The sequence below is a fragment of the Ictidomys tridecemlineatus genome, chromosome 1, assembly GCF_052094955.1.
Source record: "Ictidomys tridecemlineatus isolate mIctTri1 chromosome 1, mIctTri1.hap1, whole genome shotgun sequence".
NCBI lineage: Eukaryota > Metazoa > Chordata > Mammalia > Rodentia > Sciuridae > Ictidomys > Ictidomys tridecemlineatus.
The window spans coordinates 53,337,679-53,356,839 of record NC_135477.1 but is presented as its reverse complement, the minus strand read 5'-3'; the positions used below and the strand labels follow the sequence as shown (position 1 = coordinate 53,356,839).

At 36.1% G+C, this 19,161-nt stretch overlaps 1 protein-coding gene and 1 non-coding gene across 2 annotated transcripts in view; both read left to right on the top strand.

Moving 5' to 3' along the window:
• Positions 1-10,633: 10,633 nt before the first annotated feature.
• The window catches only part of Mypn (myopalladin), a 76,147-nt gene continuing 67,619 nt past the window's right edge, over positions 10,634-19,161 (top strand). Inside the window, exon 1 of the mRNA XM_005325976.4 lies at positions 10,634-11,535. Coding sequence (XP_005326033.1) covers positions 10,634-11,535 — 902 coding nt within the window. The remainder of the gene's footprint in view (positions 11,536-19,161) is intronic.
• On the top strand, positions 13,159-13,366 carry LOC120886000 (small nucleolar RNA U3). Its single transcript, XR_005728784.1, has one exon. It is a non-coding gene; the product is annotated as a small nucleolar RNA U3 (small nucleolar RNA).

The window sequence follows — 19,161 nt, the reverse complement described above, 5'->3', positions numbered from 1 at the left end:
ACAACGAGCTTCCAAAGCCCATATTTAGTGGAACAGACTCAGAACTGCAATTCATGGATGGTAGGAACTTGAATTTTTATCTAAGCTGGTTTTAGAAGTCACACTTTTTGCATATTTACTTTTGAAGAAATTGGACAGTAGGTAAATCAGATTCTGTTTTAACAAACTAATACTTGTATGTGAATAGGTGACAGCTCAGTTTTTCAACAATTAATTCCTATATGTGACAGGAATACTAGTCTCAGCTCACTAACCTGAAAATAGAAGGCGATTAATACTAACCTCAGAATAATTCATTTCCTTCATTCACATTGAGATTTGACAAAGACGTTGCTGGCCTTGTGGTGTTACTGCCAATAACAAGACAGAAAAATGAAAGGGGTTTTCTTAACAGCCTTTTCCCTTTCCTGGGAGATGAAAGATAATCAAGCACCAGAGAGATATTTTCATAAATTTTGAAAACAGTTAACAAAGTGCTTTTAAAACGACTGGAGCATTGCACATGTATTTAAAGGAACAACCCAGGTATAGACAGAATAGTCTGTTTATAAATGTAAGAACAAAGTTTGAACAGATATATTTTTGGTGGAAACAAAAGTCGGTATTATTATTTACCTGCAGTCAAAGGGTTCTCAGATCTCATATATAACTAGAGTCACCTTGACAGCCCTGTACAAGCTGCCTGGTACTTAGCCCTCCCCCTGGAGTCACAATGCACACTCAGGGAGGGGCCCAGCAGAGCCTTCCCACCAAACACTTGAACTAGAACTAGGTCTTGAGATCTCAAGTTTATTTGGGGCACCTATTCCTCTCTCAATCTAGCAAACCTATTATGTCAACTTAATTAGAGAAGTTAATCTTTCTTCCAAACCTTAACTACCTAAAATTAAAAATTAATATCAATATATTGTTTACATATACAAATATGTAACAACAAATCCCATTGGTCTATACAATTATAATGTACAAATAAAAAATGTTGAGGAAAAATTCATACAAATAGTTGAAGGCTAAAACAGAATGAAAATGTTAATTTTTTTTTTCTTGGGTTTTTTAAAATTTAAAATACAAAATAAGAAATATTGGAGTTAATGAGGATTGACAAAGATTTCTCCTTTGGAATTTCCTATATAGCAGCTTAGTCCTCTATGAATAGTGAACTCATGAGAGAAGGAGAGAGAGAGAAACCTCCCATGCCAATCACTTGTATGACTACCACCAAACCTCCCCCGTTTGTGGGTGAGGGGAACTCAGGCCTTGCATAGGCTAGGCAAGCATTCAACCAATGAGCTAACCCCCAGCCCCAAACCCCTTTTTAATCCTAGATTCCAGAAGTCTTTTTGTTTGCCTTCCATTAGGCTTTCTGTGAGCCCTAAGATTTATACTTTTATACCATTTATTTTGTCTTTCAAATTCAATTAATCTTCAGTAACCTTAATAGATTTAGCCTCTTCTAAATACTCTAACATGAATACTGTTTCTTAATAGCCAAACTCTTTTTATCCCTCTTAAATGAAATCTTTATTTTCTTTCCTACCCTTTGATTGAAACAATGAGAGAATGGCCCATGCACTTCTCGTTCCTTTAGCCTTTGCCCTTTAGTGGAAAGTCTCTAGTTAACAAATCCCCACTTCTATTCCTATGTGTTATCTAGGCTCTGCCTCTTTATTTCAACATGCTTTTCTAAGAAATACATTTGTCTGTATCTATCTTTGCTGTTTTTCTTCCTTTCAACTGAAAAGTCTTTGAGAGAATGAGTCTTGTATCATTTCTATATTATTATTGGCATAGCATAACCGCATACCTCAAGCACTGACTCGTAACACTGTATATACTAATTTATTAAATTACCAATGCCTTTCACACCCAAAATAGATTGGAAATAAAACTGACTTGGAGGTGATAGTTGAAATAGTGAGGGGATGGACATTATAATAGGGTAACCCATCGGCAGTCAAATTTTTAAAAGGTGACGTGGACACATCTCTACAGAACCAGTTCCTATGTACTGGGATTTGGTTCTTGGCTAAGCAAGAGTTTCTCCAAAAGAAATTTAGAAACTTCTCTTGTGTGACATTATGAGATACAGAAAGCAAAACAAATAGGTCAATACCAGCATTAAGGAGAAGAAGCAAAGTTTAATAATTTATTATTATTATTTTCCTAAAGAAAGTTCTAAGCATAATTACTTATCAGCAAAAAAGGATTATCTTCCCCAACCCCACCCCACCCCCAAGGTACTAGAAATTGAATTCAAGGTGCTCTACCACTAAGCTACATTTCCAGTTCCTTTTATCTTTTTATTTTTATTTCTCACTAAGTTGTTGAGGTTGGCCTTGAACATGTTCAATACTTCTGCCTTAGCCTCCTAAGTCACTGGGATTACCAGTGTGTGCCACTGTGCTCTGACATAAAAGGATCTTCTTCAATTTGAATAGTGCTGTACATTTTAAAAGTACTTTCGCAAATAAACCTAGGGAATCAGCAAGTTAGTTGTTCATCCCCATTTGAAGGTGAATAACTTAAACATGCTTATCTTTTCCTATTCTGGGCTTTCTTTATAAATAATTATTAAATGTTAGGCTATTTTTGTGTTGACCTAGAGACTGGGTTTGAGTTTTATGGGGGTTTTTGTTTGTTTGTTAATGGATATGTTCCACACTATAATGAATGCAGAGCAATGTTTACAACATGTATAAAAAGTTTCATTTTTAAAAAATTTTATTAAGATCTAATTAACAAATAAAAAGTATATGTATCTATGATATACAGCATAATGTTTTGATATATGTATATGTATGTATATATATATATATGGTATATATACATATTGTGGGATGATGAATCAAGCTAGTTAACATATCCATCATCTCACATATTATTTTTGTGTGTGTGATGAGAACCTTTAAGATCTATTCTTCAAGCAATTTTCAAGTACACATTGCATTGTTATTAGCTATAGTCACCATGCTATACAATAAATCTCCAGAACTATTTATTTCTAATTGAACTATTTATTTCTATTTATTTCTGTACACTTTGATCAGTATCTCCTCACCCTCATTAAATCTAATGATATTTCATGTGCTTAGCCTGCTTGAGGTCCTGCATTCAATCCCCAGCACCAAAAATAAATGAAATAACACTACTAATAAAAATAAGACAATGAATGAATAATTAATGACATTTCATAGTAAGAAAACATCAATAATTTTATTTGGATTCAAATTACTTCATATAAGGTTTTTGTCAATTTTCTTGTCAATGCCCCAATTTAAATAGTCATATTAAATAAGTGATTCATTTATACCACATGATATTTCCAACAACAGAGTCGAAGAACAACTCTTAAGAAAATCCTAAAGAAGGGTAGCATTAGATAGATATAGTAGTGGCCCTCACCTATAATCCCAGCTACTTGGGAGGCTGAGGCAGGAAGATTGCAAGTTAAAGGCCAACTTGGGAAACTTATCAAGAAATTGTCTCAAAATAAAAATTTTAAAAATAAAAGTGCTGGGGATATGGCTCAGTGGTAGAGTGTTTACCTAGCAGACTGAGGGGCCTGGGTTCAATCCCCAGTACCATGGAGGAAAAAAATTTTAAAAAGAAAATAATAATAAGCCAGGAGTAGTAGTGCACACCTATAATCCTAGTTGCTCCAGAGGCAGAGGCAGGAGGATTGCAAGTTCAAAGCCAGCCTCAGCAATTTAGTGAGGCCCTAAGCAACTCAGTGAGACCCTGTCTCTAAATAAAATATAAAAGAGGGCTGGGGGTGTGGCTCAGTAGTTGAGTGCCCCTGAGTTCAATCCCCAGCATCCCTCCCCATATAATAATAATATAATGCTGAATTAGTATGACTTGAAAATTATACTCCAAGGTATTAGCATCAAGTTTTGTTTTATAAAACAAAACAAGTTTTTAAGATAGATCCTTTCTTCAGGAAAAGTCCTAGGAAAAAAATAGACTCAGCAAAGTAAGTTTTCTGTGTGACTTAATTGGTTTACATGATTTACTAAAGTCTGTCTTGATGACTGATGCCACATTAATTGTTTCGTTTTCAACTTGGTACCATTCCACCAATACCATGATCTGCTGACAAGGGCAATGACTCATTCTTATTTTGAAAGTAGCATAAAATCACCAGGTATGGTGGTGCATTCCTGTAATAACAGCCGCTCTGGAGGCTGAGGCAAGAGAATTTTGAGTTGTAAAGTCAGCCTCAGTAACTTAGCAAGGCTCTAAGCAATTTAGTGAGACCCTGTCTCTAAATAAAATATAAAAAGGGCTGAGGATGTAGCTCAGTGGTTGAGTGTCCCTGAATTTAATACCCAGTACCAAAAAAAAAAAGTGGCATAAAATCAACATTTCAATTTGTAAAGGGTAGGAATGCATTCAAATAAAAAATAATACAAGCCAAATGTCACCCTGAACACCCCAGATGAAATGTCTCAGAGAACTAACTTATGGTTTCCCTTCCTGAAACCCACCCCTGCCTCATCCCAACAATGATTCTGCTAGTTGTTCAGGCCATAATTAAAAGAGACTTTAATATAGTCTCTTTTGATTTTGCTCTTTTCTCATATCAGCAAATCATTCAGCTCTACTTTCAAAAGATATCTCAAACTCTGCCCATGTCTCACCACCTCCCACTTTAAGTACCTCTGTTATCCTTGCAGAGTACAATTGTTTTCCAACTGACCTGCTCACTTCTACTCTTGCCTTGTTCAACTTGATTCTTTGCATAGCGACCACAATGGAGCTTTTAAAAAACCACGTCATCTGTTTCCTTTCCATGGTCTGCAATGCCTAATATGATCTGGTTTTATACATTTCAGGCTTTATTTCCTTCCATTCTTGTTTTTCACTCACTTGGCACATTGGTCTTGACTCAAACACACCAAACACTCTTCTCTTTAGGCCTTGACATTTCTTCATCAATCAGGAACATTTTTTGTCCCCCACTCTAGTTGGTCTCATGACTAACTTTTCCACATTAGAATCTTTGCTCCACCTTCCTAGCTAAGACAACATAACTTTCTTCCTCCCTCACCATTTCCCTTGTTCTACTTCATTTTCTTTTAGGTATGAAGGATTTAACCCAGGAACACTTTACCATTGGGTCACATCCCCATTCCTTTTTATTTTCTATTTTGAGACAGGATCTCACTAAGTTGCTTAGGGCCTTGCTAAATTATGCTGGCCTTAAACTTCCGATCTTCCTGTCTAAGCCACCAGGTATCTTAACATTGATACCTTCCCACTAGAATGTCAACTCCATAGAAATGCAGTTTTAACTTTGCTCGCTACAGAATCCATAATTCCTAGAATGGTGCCTACCACATAGTAGGTGCTTAATAAATATTTACTAGATGAGGGATGGGGTATAAATCAGTGCTAGAGCACTTACCTAACATTGCAAGATCCTGTGTTGTATTATTCCCAGCTCTGGGGGGAAAAATGATTGGATAAATAAATGAAAGCTAGGTAATCCATAGTAGCACTTGAACTTTTTTAAAGCAAAAATTTTATAACAAGTGTTTTTAAAATTAATAGTTAAAGGAGACAGTTTTTAAATTAATACTCGAAAGGAATGCATCCTATTTTCTATTTTTAGTTAATACTCATCAATTTTACAATTTATATATGCATTTTCATCTCAGAACCATCTTAAATAGAATTGTTATCCTACTTGATGAAGATAATTGAGATTCAGATGCATTAACCAACTTTCTCAGGATAACAAAATTATTTAGTGTTGGAGCTAAGATTTAAACCCAGATGTTCTGATTATAATTAGATGCTCTTTGATACTACTGGAATGAAAACAAAGCATAATTCCAGCTTTTTTTCCCCTACTATAAATAAAGATACATTTGACAGTCACCTTAAAGTTATGACTCCTTTACCAGTTCATAGTTTTTATCCTTTTTGTCCATAAGTTTCTTTTGCCCTACTTTATCTTTACCCTGCAATTAAAAAGTAAGCAACAACAGAGTTAACAGGAAGTTCTCATGAATAAAACAATCCAATAGACATTTGTTGACTACTTTCTAGATGCTGTGTATGTAGAGATGAGTGTGCAATAATAAAGTGAGGAAGAGAGAAAAATAAATAGGCAAATTAAGTATAATGGGTTAAGTGCGTGTTTTGAGATAAGGACAGTGAGTTTGGGGAGCACAGTGGAGAGGACCCAACCCAGGGAAGAAAAGAAATCCTAAGACACTGAAGTCTCAGCTAGGAACTTCAGATCATATGAATTTGGTCCCTTCAAAGAGTAAAGGGAGAGGGGGACAGGGAGCAGCCCAAATAAAGAGACCAGACCACGTACAAAGATCTAAAGTCAGCACAGTGCATTCATGAGCCTGTATTTCAATAGAATATAGATATGCTGAATTAACTACAAATCTAGAGTTCAGTTTCTTTTCACAATTTTTCCTTGGATCAAGTCATTTCACTGGTTGTATTTCTTATCTACAAAATGGAGACCATCTGTGGGCATACTTGTTATATAATGATAAGAGTAATAGTAACCACCATTTACCAAATATTTACTAAATACGAAGTATATTTAATTATCACTTCAATCCATGAGGTGGCTACTGTTATTATTCCTGTTTTATAAATGAGGAAACTGAGGCTTACAAGGGTGAGACTTTCTCAAGTGTATACAACTAGGACTGTCAGGATTAGGATTTGAACCAGTCTATCTGGTACCGAAGTGTTGGGTCATAAAACATTAAAATATTGCCTGCAGAAAGCAGTGTTTAACTGAGCTAGAATCCAAACTGGACCTATTGGTGTCAGCATAGCAGTCTATCCTTTTTCCCATGTGATCAGAGGCATAAGGTCTTGTCATGCTGGGTCTAGTGGAGTCCTATATATTTTACATAAATTTATGGTAATGGCTGTTTGGGAATAAAATGTCTATCCAAAGCAGATGACCAGTGATTATTAGCTTTGTATTGCATGTTGAGTACATTAACTGTAAATAAAACAATATTTAAAGCAAAAAAGAAAGAAAGCAGTGTTTACTTATATGAATATTCTTTTTTTATTTCTACCATAAATATAAACTTTTTGAAAGTTCTTCAACATTAACATCACCTTCACCTAAGTAGAGTTTTTGTTTGTTTGTTTGTTTGTTTGTTTTTGTACCAGAGAGGGATTGAATCCAGGGGTCCCTAACCACTAAGCCACATCTCCAGCCCTCTTTTTGTATTTTATTTAGAGTTGTTTTATTTAGTAGTTGTTCAGGGCCTTGCTAAGTTGCCGAGTCCAAGTTTGAACTTGCAACCCTCCTGTCTCAGCCTCCCGAGAATAGCTGGGAATACCTGGCAGTAGAGGTATTTTTATTGTGGTTTTGTTTTTTGCAGTACTAGGGATCAAACCCAGGATCTCCTACATTCTAGGCAAGCACATTACTATTGAGCAATATCCCTTACCCTAAGCTTTTGTTGTTGTTGGCTTTTTAAAAAAAATTTTTATGAGACTGTGAATTGAATCCAGGAACACTTAACCACTGAGTCACATCCCTAGCCTGCTTTTGTATTTTATTTAGAGACAGAATCTCATTGAGTTGTTTAGGGCCTCACTAAGTTGCTGAGGATGGCTTTGAACTCATGATCCCTTTGCCTCAGCCCCACCTCCCAACCCCCCAGCCGCTGGGATTATGGGCCTGTGCCACCGAGCTGTGCCACTGAACTGTACCACTTAGGTGTGCCACTGAACCGTGCCACTGAGCCCAGCCAAGAATTAAAAAAAACAACAACATAAGTTAAGTACCCATTTTCATGAGCCCTGTTTGAAGCACTTTGCCCTTGTGATGTTATTAATTCTCCCTCCCCTGAGAAGTAGAGATTATCCATTTTTTTTACAGATGAGAAAACCAAAGCTCAGAGAAGGTAAATTTCTCAAAGTCACAAAACTGCTAAAAGATGAAGACAGAATTTGGAACTGAATGTATCTAGATCCAAGGCCAGTGCTCATTCCATGTTGCTTCAAGATCTAAGTATCATAAAATAAAGAGTCAAAAACAAAGTCACATTACAACACAAAATAGAGTAGTGTCCAGCTAACAGAGAAAAAAAATCATCCTGGTTTATAAGGCACTTAATTTTCACCCTTGAATCTAAACATACTAGAAACTCAAACCTAGGCTAAAGAAATAGATGATTTACAAAAAAAAAAAAAACACAACAGTTGATTTATGAATTACTGATTGTAATCAATAAGTATATTAATTATACTTTCAAATAGCATTTTGAACCTTATTTCATATATCTATTCTTCCACAGAGCTGGCACACAAATGAGAAAATTTTTCAGTGGGGACATCAATTACATTTTTAAATACTATTTTGTATTATTATTCACTGTTGTTCAAAATTTTAAATAGTCATATAGTTCTAGTTCATAAATGTATCATAATTCAACTGTTTTTTTTCATTATTAGACATAATTCTAACCTTTTAATATTATAACTCATACTATGACGAATATGCTTGTAGATGAGTCTTTGCCCTCGTATCACATGTTTGTATCTTAGATTAACTTCTTTTAAAGGCACAGTAGTGTGGGCTGGGGGATATAGTTCAGTTGGTACAGTGCTTGTCTCGCATACATAACAACACCCTGAGTACCCAGTACCGCCAAAAAATAAAAAATAAATAAAAGCACAATAGACTTCACCCAAATAAATGGCTCCAGTAGGGACAATCTCAGGCTCTGGCAAGCATGTGGAAAAAAATATTTTGCTGTAAGTGATCCTTTTAGCCATCTCTAATTGCCCTCTCAAGGTGACTGCCTACTTTGCCAACTGGGAGGTTAGTTTGGGATAGCACTGTGGAAGTTTGGAAAGTAGGCCAGTCCTTAGGAAGCCTTGAGGGTGACCTAAGGTGTGTGGAGGGGCTATATTGTACAAAGAAAAGGAGATGAATGAATTTAGATAGGTTTCAACATAGAATCTTAAAGCCAGGAGAAATTTAGAAGATTACTTTCTTCTCCATCCTCCCAGCACAAGGCCCAAAGCATAGTACAAAGAATGACAGAGTATCTTTCTCTTGTTACTGTCTCCGATTGATTGGTGGTGGCCAAAAGCATGGTGCGTAAGGCAAGTGAAGGTCAATGGGAAGAATACTTATAACAGTGAGCTTCATCTATTTGTCATAAGAGAATTAATTTAGTTTGTAAGTTTGCCATTCCTCTAGTAAATGTTTAAATGAATAAATAGGTCTGAGATTAACAGTATAAAATCAGTTTTCATTATTGTACTAATTTTTTTTCTTTTCTTTCTTTCTTTTTTTTTTTTTTTTTTTTGTAATGGGGAGTAAACCCAGGGGCATTTAATCACTGAGCCACATCCTCAGCCTTTTTAAAATATTTATGTTGAGACAGGGTCTCTCTGAATTGCTTGCCTCACTAAGTTGCCAAAGCTGGTTTTGAACTTGAAATCCTCCTGCCTCAGCCTCCCTAGCCACTGGGATTACAGGCATGTGTCACTGTGCCTGGCTATTGTACTATGTTTTTTAGACTTAAAAAATGTCTATTTTTTGAAAAGGTAATATATTCATATATTTAAAACTCATAAGTTAACTTAGTGAAAAGTCTCCAGCCAAGCTTGCATTCTGCTACCTCCCATATTCCCTTTTAACTAATATTAAAGAAAAAAATTTTAAAGCCTAGGCTCTAACTCACTTTTTTTTTTTTTTTTTTTTTTTGGTACTGGGAATTGAACTCAGGATCACTTAACTACTGAGACACATTCCCAGCCTTTTTTATTTTAAGCCAGGGTGTCACCAAGTTGTTCAGGGCCTCACTAAGTTGCTGAGGCTGGACTTGAATTTGTAATCCTCTTGCTCAGTCTCCAGAGTTTCTGGGATTACAGGCATGCTCCATGGCACCCAGTAATATTTTTTAAATTTTCTATATATCTATTGTAAACAATGTTAAGAGGAGAGGGTGGAGAGCAAATCTGTGTTTGCATAGGAAAGCATTTTTATATCCAAAAGACATTGTATTTTTCTCTCTCCCTATCTTTTTTTCATTTTATTTTTTTTATTTGTTCTTTTTAGATATGAATGAAAGTAGAATGTATTTTGACATATTATACATACATGGAGTATAACTTATTCTAATTATGATCCCATTCTTGTGGTTGAACATGATATGAAATTACCCTAGTCATGTATTCATATATGAACATAGGAAAGTTATGTCCAATTCGTTCTACTATTCTCTCTCTTTTCTTTCTTTTTAGTGCTGAGGATTAAAAAACCAGAGTCTCACACATGCTAGGCAAGTTCCCTACCACTGAGCTATATTCCCCAGCCCCGACGTTATATTTAATATCACTATAACTATACCATAGTTTTCATAATTGAAATTGCATTTAAAGAATTTAATAAAATAGTAACTTCTCAGGCTTTTATTTCCAATTTCAGGGAGTCTTCCTTCAATTTTTACTTATTTCATAATTGGCAAGTAATCTTTAAGTCCTTAAATTTTGTAAAAGTGTCAAAATGAGGTGATTTTTATTTTGAGTTCTAAGTGCTCAAGAATATACATCATGCTGTAATAAATATAGACATTACTTCCTAGAAGTGACCCTATTTTTGTTATTATTGTTTTGTTGTAGCATGCAAGACGACAGCATAGAAGCTTCTACTTCCATATCTCAGCTTCTCAGAGAAAGCTATTTAGCTGAAACCAGACATCGGGGAAACAACGAGAGGAGTCGAGCAGAACCTTCCTCTAACCCTTTCCATTTCGGCAGTCCTTCTGGGGCTGCTGAAGGAGCAGGAGGCCAAGATGACCTTCCAGATCTTTCAGCCTTTCTGAGCCAAGAAGAATTAGATGAAAGTGTCAATTTGGCAAGATTGGCAATCAATCATGATCCTTTGGAGAAAACAGATGAAGCTCAAGCTAGAAAACGTTTAGCTTCTGATCAGATGAAACACTCACCTAAATCAAGTTTTGAGCCTAACTTCTGTCAGGATAACCCTCGAAGTCCTACCAGCTCTAAAGAGGACCCCCAGGAGGCAAAAAGGCCACAATATAGTTCTGAAACCCAGTCCAAAAAAGTATTCCTAAATAAGGCAGCCGATTTCATTGAAGAGCTTTCCTCCCTTTTCAAGGCCCATAGCTCCAAGAGGATTAGACCTCGTGCCTGCAAAAACCACAAGAGTAAATTGGAATCTCAGAACAAAGTTACGCAGGAAAACAGTCCCAGTTTCTCAGATCTGTCAGAAAGACGAGAAAGATCTTCAGTTCCCATCCCTATCCCTACAGATACCAGGGATAACGAAGTGAATCATGCCCTTGAACAACAGGAAGCCAAGAGGCGTGAAGCTGAGCAGGCTGCCAGTGAGGCATCTGGTGGAGACACCACCCCAGGGTCTTCGCCTTCATCTTTGTACTATGAAGAACCTCTGGGTCAACCTCCCCGGTTCACTCAAAAGTTACGAAGCAGAGAAGTTCCCGAAGGATCCCGAGTACAGTTGGATTGCATAGTGGTAGGAATTCCACCTCCTCAAGTAAGGTAAAAATGTCCCATTAGTAATGTGTGGCATGGTGCTTTCCATCTACCATGATTCTCCTAAGTATGACCTGTTAAGTATGTGGTTTCAGAAATTATATACACTTCCTTTGAGAAAAGTAGAGAGTGTCTAAAGAAGCTCTGTTCAAAAGAAAAGAAAAATAATATTAGCAATGTATGTAGTTTAAAATTTTCTAGGGCTGACATGGCTCATGCCTGTAATCCCAATGGCTCAGGAGGCTGAGGCAAGAGAATCACAAGTTCAAACCCAACCTCAACAACTTAGCAAGACCTTGTCTCAAAATAAAGAATAAAAAATGGATTAGGGAAGTGGCTCAGTGGTGGAACCACTCTGGGTTCAATCCCTGGTACAATAAATAGATGATAGATAGATAGATAGATAGATAGATAGATAGATAGATAGATAGATAGATATTTTTTTTTTCTAGGGCTGAGGATGTAGCTCAGTGGTAGAGGTCTTACAAGAGGCCTCATGCATGGGGCGCTGGGTGCAATCCCCAGCACTGTAATCAATCAACTCATTTTCTACTTTTCATTATTTTTTAAAAATAAAAAGAACTAGGTGAGACTAAGACTAATAATAGACCTTATTTAGCCAGTATAGTAAAAAGATTTCAAAATGTAATTATCCAATCAAATATTTTACATTGTATTCTTTATGCCAAGTATTCAAACCACTGTGTGAATTCTATACTTATAGTCCATCTCAATTTGGATGCTAAATTTTTCTAGGAAAAACTTATTTTACATTTAAGAGACCTGTTGTTTTGTTTTAGAATATTCAAGAAAGCCAAGTGGTAGGATAAATACAAAATAAGGCTGTGGCTAACATCATTTTAAAGACTCATTTTACATGTAATATATTTATTGTAAAGTTTTGATTATCAAATTAATGAACACTAGTCTGTCTAGTTCCCAAGTCTTTCCCTAATATGACTGATTAGTAGAGGGAATATTCATCTCCCATGTGCCCACTAAAGTTAGCTTTCCTCGAGGCAGACAAAATATAAACTTAGGCCTCCTGCTCTGCATAAGCTATACTTAACTTTGTGTTCTGATTTTATTTTGTATTTTTAAGGATCTCTCTCTTTCACATTTATGGTCCTACAAACCTGGAACCAGTCTTAGTCCTCAGGGTAACATTTGCTGCCTCTTATAACACGTGAATAATGTGGTTGAAGTATCTTACTTTAGTAGACAATTACTAGTACTTAGAGTTTTATAAGAGTTGCTTGCTTTTTTAACCACCTAATTACTCCTAGAATATGACTTCTGATATAATACTCACATTATAAAATATAGTATTAATACATTTATATTTATCATTATAATATAATTAATATTTTACATATGCATACTATTTCAAGAGAATCTGCCCCAAAGACATACTCATATATTGAAATTTGTTTTCAAATATTATAAATTTCATAAGATATATCAAATATTATTTCTACAGCAGCACTGCATTTTATTATCAGGTTTTATTATCTCCTCCTTGAGGGCAGAGTTCTGGTGTTTCTGTCTTTGAATCTTGAGTACCAAGCAGAGTCTGGCCCACAGTAATCACTCAGCAAAATTGATGAATAAAGAAAGAAACAGGAAAAAAAGACTATATTTTCAGGGATCATTTCTGTAGTTGAGTACTAGAGAAGTTTCTCTGGACAGGTAGAGCATCAGAAACCAGGAGGACCTATAGCATCCTCTCTTAAGTGTGAAGCTGGCTCTTGATGTTGCTTCATTGCAACCTCCATTTGCTGTTTGTTATTATTGTTCTCCTTGGAAGAGTAAAGGGGAAGGACACCAACTGAGTGCTTTTTTAAAAAAGAAGAAGTTGGGAGGCTGAAGCAGGAGGATCGCAAGTTCAAAGCCAGCCTCAGGAACAGCGAGGCCCCAAGCAATTTAGTGAGAACTTGCCTCTAAATAAAATACCAAATAGGGGTAGGGATGTAGCCTAATGGTCAACACCTGTTACCAAAAAAGAAGGAGGAGGAGGAGGAGGCCAAGGAGCAAAACAAGAAACTCAAATCAGGAATGAGATAGTTGGCTTAGGATGTGATTGCCCTTCTACTGTAAAGAAGCCTGATGAAGGATGCTCCCTGGGACTCTGGTCAGACCAGATCATTCAGGGACTCATCCTTGCCATTTCTCAACCATGACAATTTTAGACACAAGAATGAATTCAGTCAGGTGTGGTGGTACATGCCTGTAATCCCAGAGGAGGCTGAGGGAGGAGGATCACAAGTTCAAGGACAGCCTAAGTAACTTAGTGAGACTCTGCCTCAAAATAAAATATAAGAAGAGTTAGAGGTGTAGCTAAGTGATAGAGGATCCCTGGGTTCAAATCCAGTATCAAAAGAAAGAAAGAAAGAATTAATTTGGTGCACCCATGAGAAAAATAAAAAAATCAGCCAGAAAAAACTATAAAGTACCCATTCCTTGAAAACAAAGTCATCTTATAGCAAGTCAAAAAGTACTTAATCAACCAAGTAAAAATTTACAAATCTGCAAATTTGAAAGTGAAAGAAAAATACTCAGCTTTCATGTGGCAATGTTAATTTTACCTGAGAAGAATTTCATTACTAATTAAATTTATATCTATACCCCAACCACTGGTTTGATTCTAGGAAACTAGTAGGAACTCACTACATTCATTTCTGAATGATTTTGTATTTTATTTCATGACTACAGTTCAATTAATAAAAAATTTATAATTTTCCAGATAGGCTAATAGCTGTCACTGTTTTCTTAAGCACAGAATGTATACAACTTTAATCAGAAAGCAACTATTTGTTTAGCTTTTAATTTATGCTCAGCAGTGTTGTCAATATAATGATGCAGATGATACAAATACGTGTCCCTGCCTTCAAAGAGCTTGCAATCCAATTATTTAAAAAATCACCCTAGTTTTTATCATGCATAAATCTTAAGTAGTATTAGGCTAGGGGAACTAGAAAAATCAAAGAAAGTTTCAGAGACATAGGGGACTTTTAGTTGAATTTTGAAAAGTGAAAAGGATTTAGGTAGAAATTAACTCATTTAATTCAACAAATATAGAGTTACTAAAACCATTCACTGGGAATACAAAATAATTATGAGTTTGGGAGGTGAGGGACCTTGTTTTAAAATCAAGTCCCAACTATTTTGACAGGCTAATTCATAATCTAGTACCAAAACCAGACAGACATGTAATCAAAGCATTATTTGATTTGCAATATTGTACAATAAGGGCTATAACAGAAGTGTGTACTGGACACAATGGTGGCCCAGAGGAAGATGTGAGTTACCTTGCCTGGAGTGCAAGATAAAGGAACATTAAAGAGGCGAAGGAGGCTAACTGTAGGAGAAAGCAAGTGCAAAAACCCAAAGCAAGTGTTCTCAGGGAACCCCAAGGACTTGAGTGTATTGAAACCAGGGTAACAGGTAAGGAAAGACTAGAGATGCGTCCTTTCGGGTCAGGTCACCTCAACATGATTATATAAAGTCACAGATACTGACACTGACATTGTAATCATCTTATGTCCGTTGGGACTGGAATGGGTACAGAGGGACAGAGAAAAGATGTTAATGTTTAATATTTAGAAGAGAAGAGGCAATTGTCAAGTTGAACTTGGTTATTAACTAAATGGGAAGGTTGAGTAAAAAATTTACCCCATAAGTTTGAAACTGGGTACCTGAAACAGAGATGGGGATCACTGGCCAGTACTGAGAAAATGGAAGAGGTGTCCAATTTGTGGAGGAAGTTGATGGAGATTTGAGTCGGAGGGGTGGAGGGAACATATCTAATAGGCAGTCAGAAATTTGACTGAAGGTCAGATGAGAGGATTAGAGAACTAGAGCAACCCAAGGAATAAGGTGGACACTGGGAAAAGTCTTCCACAATATCTCTGTGCCCACATACAAAGATGTTGAATTGATCTTATCAAAGGGATTCATCTGTTCCATCATCACCCTGTGTTCTTGATATAGCTAAGTACTTGTGGTTTCCTGATATTTACAGAGGGACACATAATGTTTAAAACCAACTTCTAGTTGGTTCAGTCCAGTGCTAGAGTGGAAAAGTGTTTTCCAGCCTTCTTTTAACAATAGTTTGCCCCCCAAAACCTTTGCATGTTACCTCAATATCTCTCTCTCTCACACACACACACACACATACACACACACACACACACACACACACACAACAAAACTAAACAAAACAAAAACCCATTAAATTAGTAAGAAGAGTCATTTCAATTTGTTGAATAAGAATACCATAGTCAAGCCAGGCACAGTGAGACATGCCTGTAATCGTAGCTACTTGGAAGACTGAGGCAGGAGGATCAGAAGTTTTTTTTTTTTTTTTTTTTTTTTTTTTTTAATATTATGGTTTTTTAAAGAAAGTGAACATAGATTCTTTTTTTTTTTTTTTTTTTTTAAGAGTGAGTGAGAGAGAGGGAGACAGAGAGAGAGAGAGAGAGAGAGAATTTTAACATTTATTTATTTTTTCTTAGTTCTCGGCGGACACAACATCTTTGTTGGTATGTGGTGCTGCTGAGGATCGAACCCGGGCCACACGCATGCTAGGCGAGCGCGCTACCGCTTGAGCCACATCCCCAGCCCGAGGATCAGAAGTTCAACTTAGCAAGGCCTTAAGTAACTCAGTGACACTCTGTCTCTAAATAAAATATAAAAAGAGGCTGGGGATGTGGCTCAGAGGTTAAGCACACTTGGGTTCAATTCCCAATACCAAACAAACAAAAAAATACCACAGTCAATAAGGAAAGTAATGTTTTACTATTTTATCAAGAAAATATACGTATACTTGGCAACTATCCATATGCTAACTCATGTGTTATCAGTGTTTTACCTATATTCTTGTGACACTAGTTTAGCAAGTTGAAAAATCATTTTTGCTTATATTGTTGTTGATTTCCAAGTTATAGATCAATCTCTACTCAAGTTAATTGAGTAGAGATTGATTTATAAGTAGAAGCAGGATCCTGAATGATGGAAGCTAGTGTTTTTCAAAGCATGTTAATTTTGAATTTAGTTTCATCAGAGGCCTTGTCTTAGAAAATGAAATACATTCATGCGTTAACCCAGATGAAAGAGTCTGCAAGAATTCACAGCAAATGGCCCTGATCCCTTTTTGTACCCTGATGCCAAATTCTTTTCCCAGGAATGTACAGCTGGGTCACTCTGTGTTTGCTTGTATACAACCTTCTGAGACAGCACCAATTTACCTTTTTATAGATAATGATGGCCACTGTGTTTTGTTTTTGCTACTTCAGTTGTGTTCCTACAAGTTATGTGCCAAGGAAAGAAAAAGGAAACAAAATTGTTATGAAGAAAAAGAATATCTTAAATGACATAGAGGGATTTCATATTATATTATTTAGAGGATATTCTTCTACCTTTAGGGGAAAATCTAGATTAATTCATCCAACAAATATCTAGTGGCTATTTATGTGCCTGGTACTATTGAGTGTGCTAAATTTAAACAGCAAGCATGCCAGACATGGGCAGCACACACCTGTAATCCCTGGGAGACTGAGGCAGGAGTAGTATAAGTTCAAGGTCAGCCTGGGCACCTTAGACAGACTCCATCTCAAAATACAAAATTTCAAAGGGACTGTGAGTGTAGCTCAATGGCAGAGCACTTGTTTACCATGCATGAGGAACCTCCGTGCAGCAAAAAAGGAAATTTTTAAAAAGCAGCCATAAAACAGAAAAAATCACTGCAATTATGGAGTTTTGTCAAGTAAGGGACACAGACAATATTTTTTTTTTCTTTTGTACCAGGGACTGAACACAGGGGCACTTAACCACTGAGTCACATCCCCAGACCCCCCAACCTTTTTTTATTTTAAAGGGGGACTTTGCTTTTTTTTTAATATTTATTTTTTAGTTGTAGTTGGACACAATACCTTTATTTTATTTATTTATTTTATGTGGTGCTGAGGATTAAACCCAGGGCCTTACACATGCTAGACGAGCACTCTACCACTGAGCCATGACCCCAACCTCCCAGCCCTTTTAATATTTTATTTTGAGACAGAGTCTTGCTAAGTTTTTCAGGCCTCGCTAAGTTGCTGAGGCTGGCTCTGAACTTTTGATGCTCCTGCCTCAGCCTATGAGTACAGGCGTATGCCACTGTGCCCAACTAGGTAATAAAAATTTTGCAAGTGATTATACAATTACAATTGTGATAAATGTTATAAAGAAGGCAGCAGTTAGCAGAGGGACCAAACCTGGTGTATAGGTTGGGAAGGTTTTCCTGAACCATGATATTAAAAGCTGAAACATAAAAGATGAGAGTTAGCTCAGCAAAGTAAGGTGCAAGAAAAAGTGTTGTAGGCTGAGGGAATGGAAAATTTGAAGTCCTTGAGGCGTCAAAGCAAATATTAAGTTTAAGGAATTGAAATGCAGCTAGAACATAAAGTGAGGAGGAAATTATTTGAGGTTAAGTCCAGAGACGTAGAGGCCAGATTCTGAGAGCCTCCTAAAAGAGGCGAAGAGGGTCCCTGACCCAGGAGAGTCAGCATCACCTGGGACCTTTATGGAAAAGCATTGTAGACACACTTGGGTCTAACTGAGTCAGAATCTCTAGGGATGAGGCCAGCTGCCTTTGTTTTAACAAACTGCTGATAATTTGTTGATATAGGCACAGGGGTTCACTGTACTAGTCTCTCTACCTTGTGTATGTTTAAAGTTTCCATAATATAATGTAAAAAAAAAATAGTATGTTTATGTGGTTGCAAAACTTTATGTAAATGGAATCAGAATGTCTATATTCTTTTGCTACTCTTTTCCTTAAGAAGTACATGTAAATCTATTTACTATACTCATTTTCATTGCTCTATAGTATTTTACTATATGGCCAGATTATTATATTATTGATGTAAATTTGGGTTGCTTCTAATATTTTTCCTCATTGAATAATGATATACATTTTCTAATATATTAAAATTCTGAATTTTCCCTGGTGCATGAGTGTGTCTAGGCATGGAATTGCTAGCAGAGTATGCATAACTTCAACTTCATAATAACATCAAATTGTTTTCCAAAGGCATTGTTTCAATTTAAATTCCCAACAACATTGTATAAGCATTTTGGTTGTTCTACATCATTGCCAATATTGACATCACATTTCAAGTTTTGCCAAGGTAGTGGGTATGAAGTGTTATTGGTGAAACACCTGTGGTTTAAATGTTTATTTCCAGAGTTAGTCATAAGATTGTGAATTTTTTCATAGATTTATGGGCCATTCTAGATTCGGTTTCTATAAAGGGCTTGCTTAATCTTTGACCCATTTTCTACTTGTTCAAATATTCTTGATACCAATCATGTGACACATGTGTTATAAAAATATCCTCTCCTAGTTTGATTTTTTTTTGTTTTGTTTTCTCTATGGTGTCTTTTGATATTAGTCGTTCTTAACTTTGGTATCGAATTAATTAGTTTTCCTTTTTATGTTTTTGGGTTTTGTAGCTTGTGTCAATTTTAAGAAATTCTAATCTCAAAGTAAAAAGGATATACTCCTTGAAGATTTTCTCCTAAAGGTTTTATAATTTGCTTTCCATGTCTTTTTTTAACCCACTTAAAGTTGATTTTTGTATATTTTGTAAA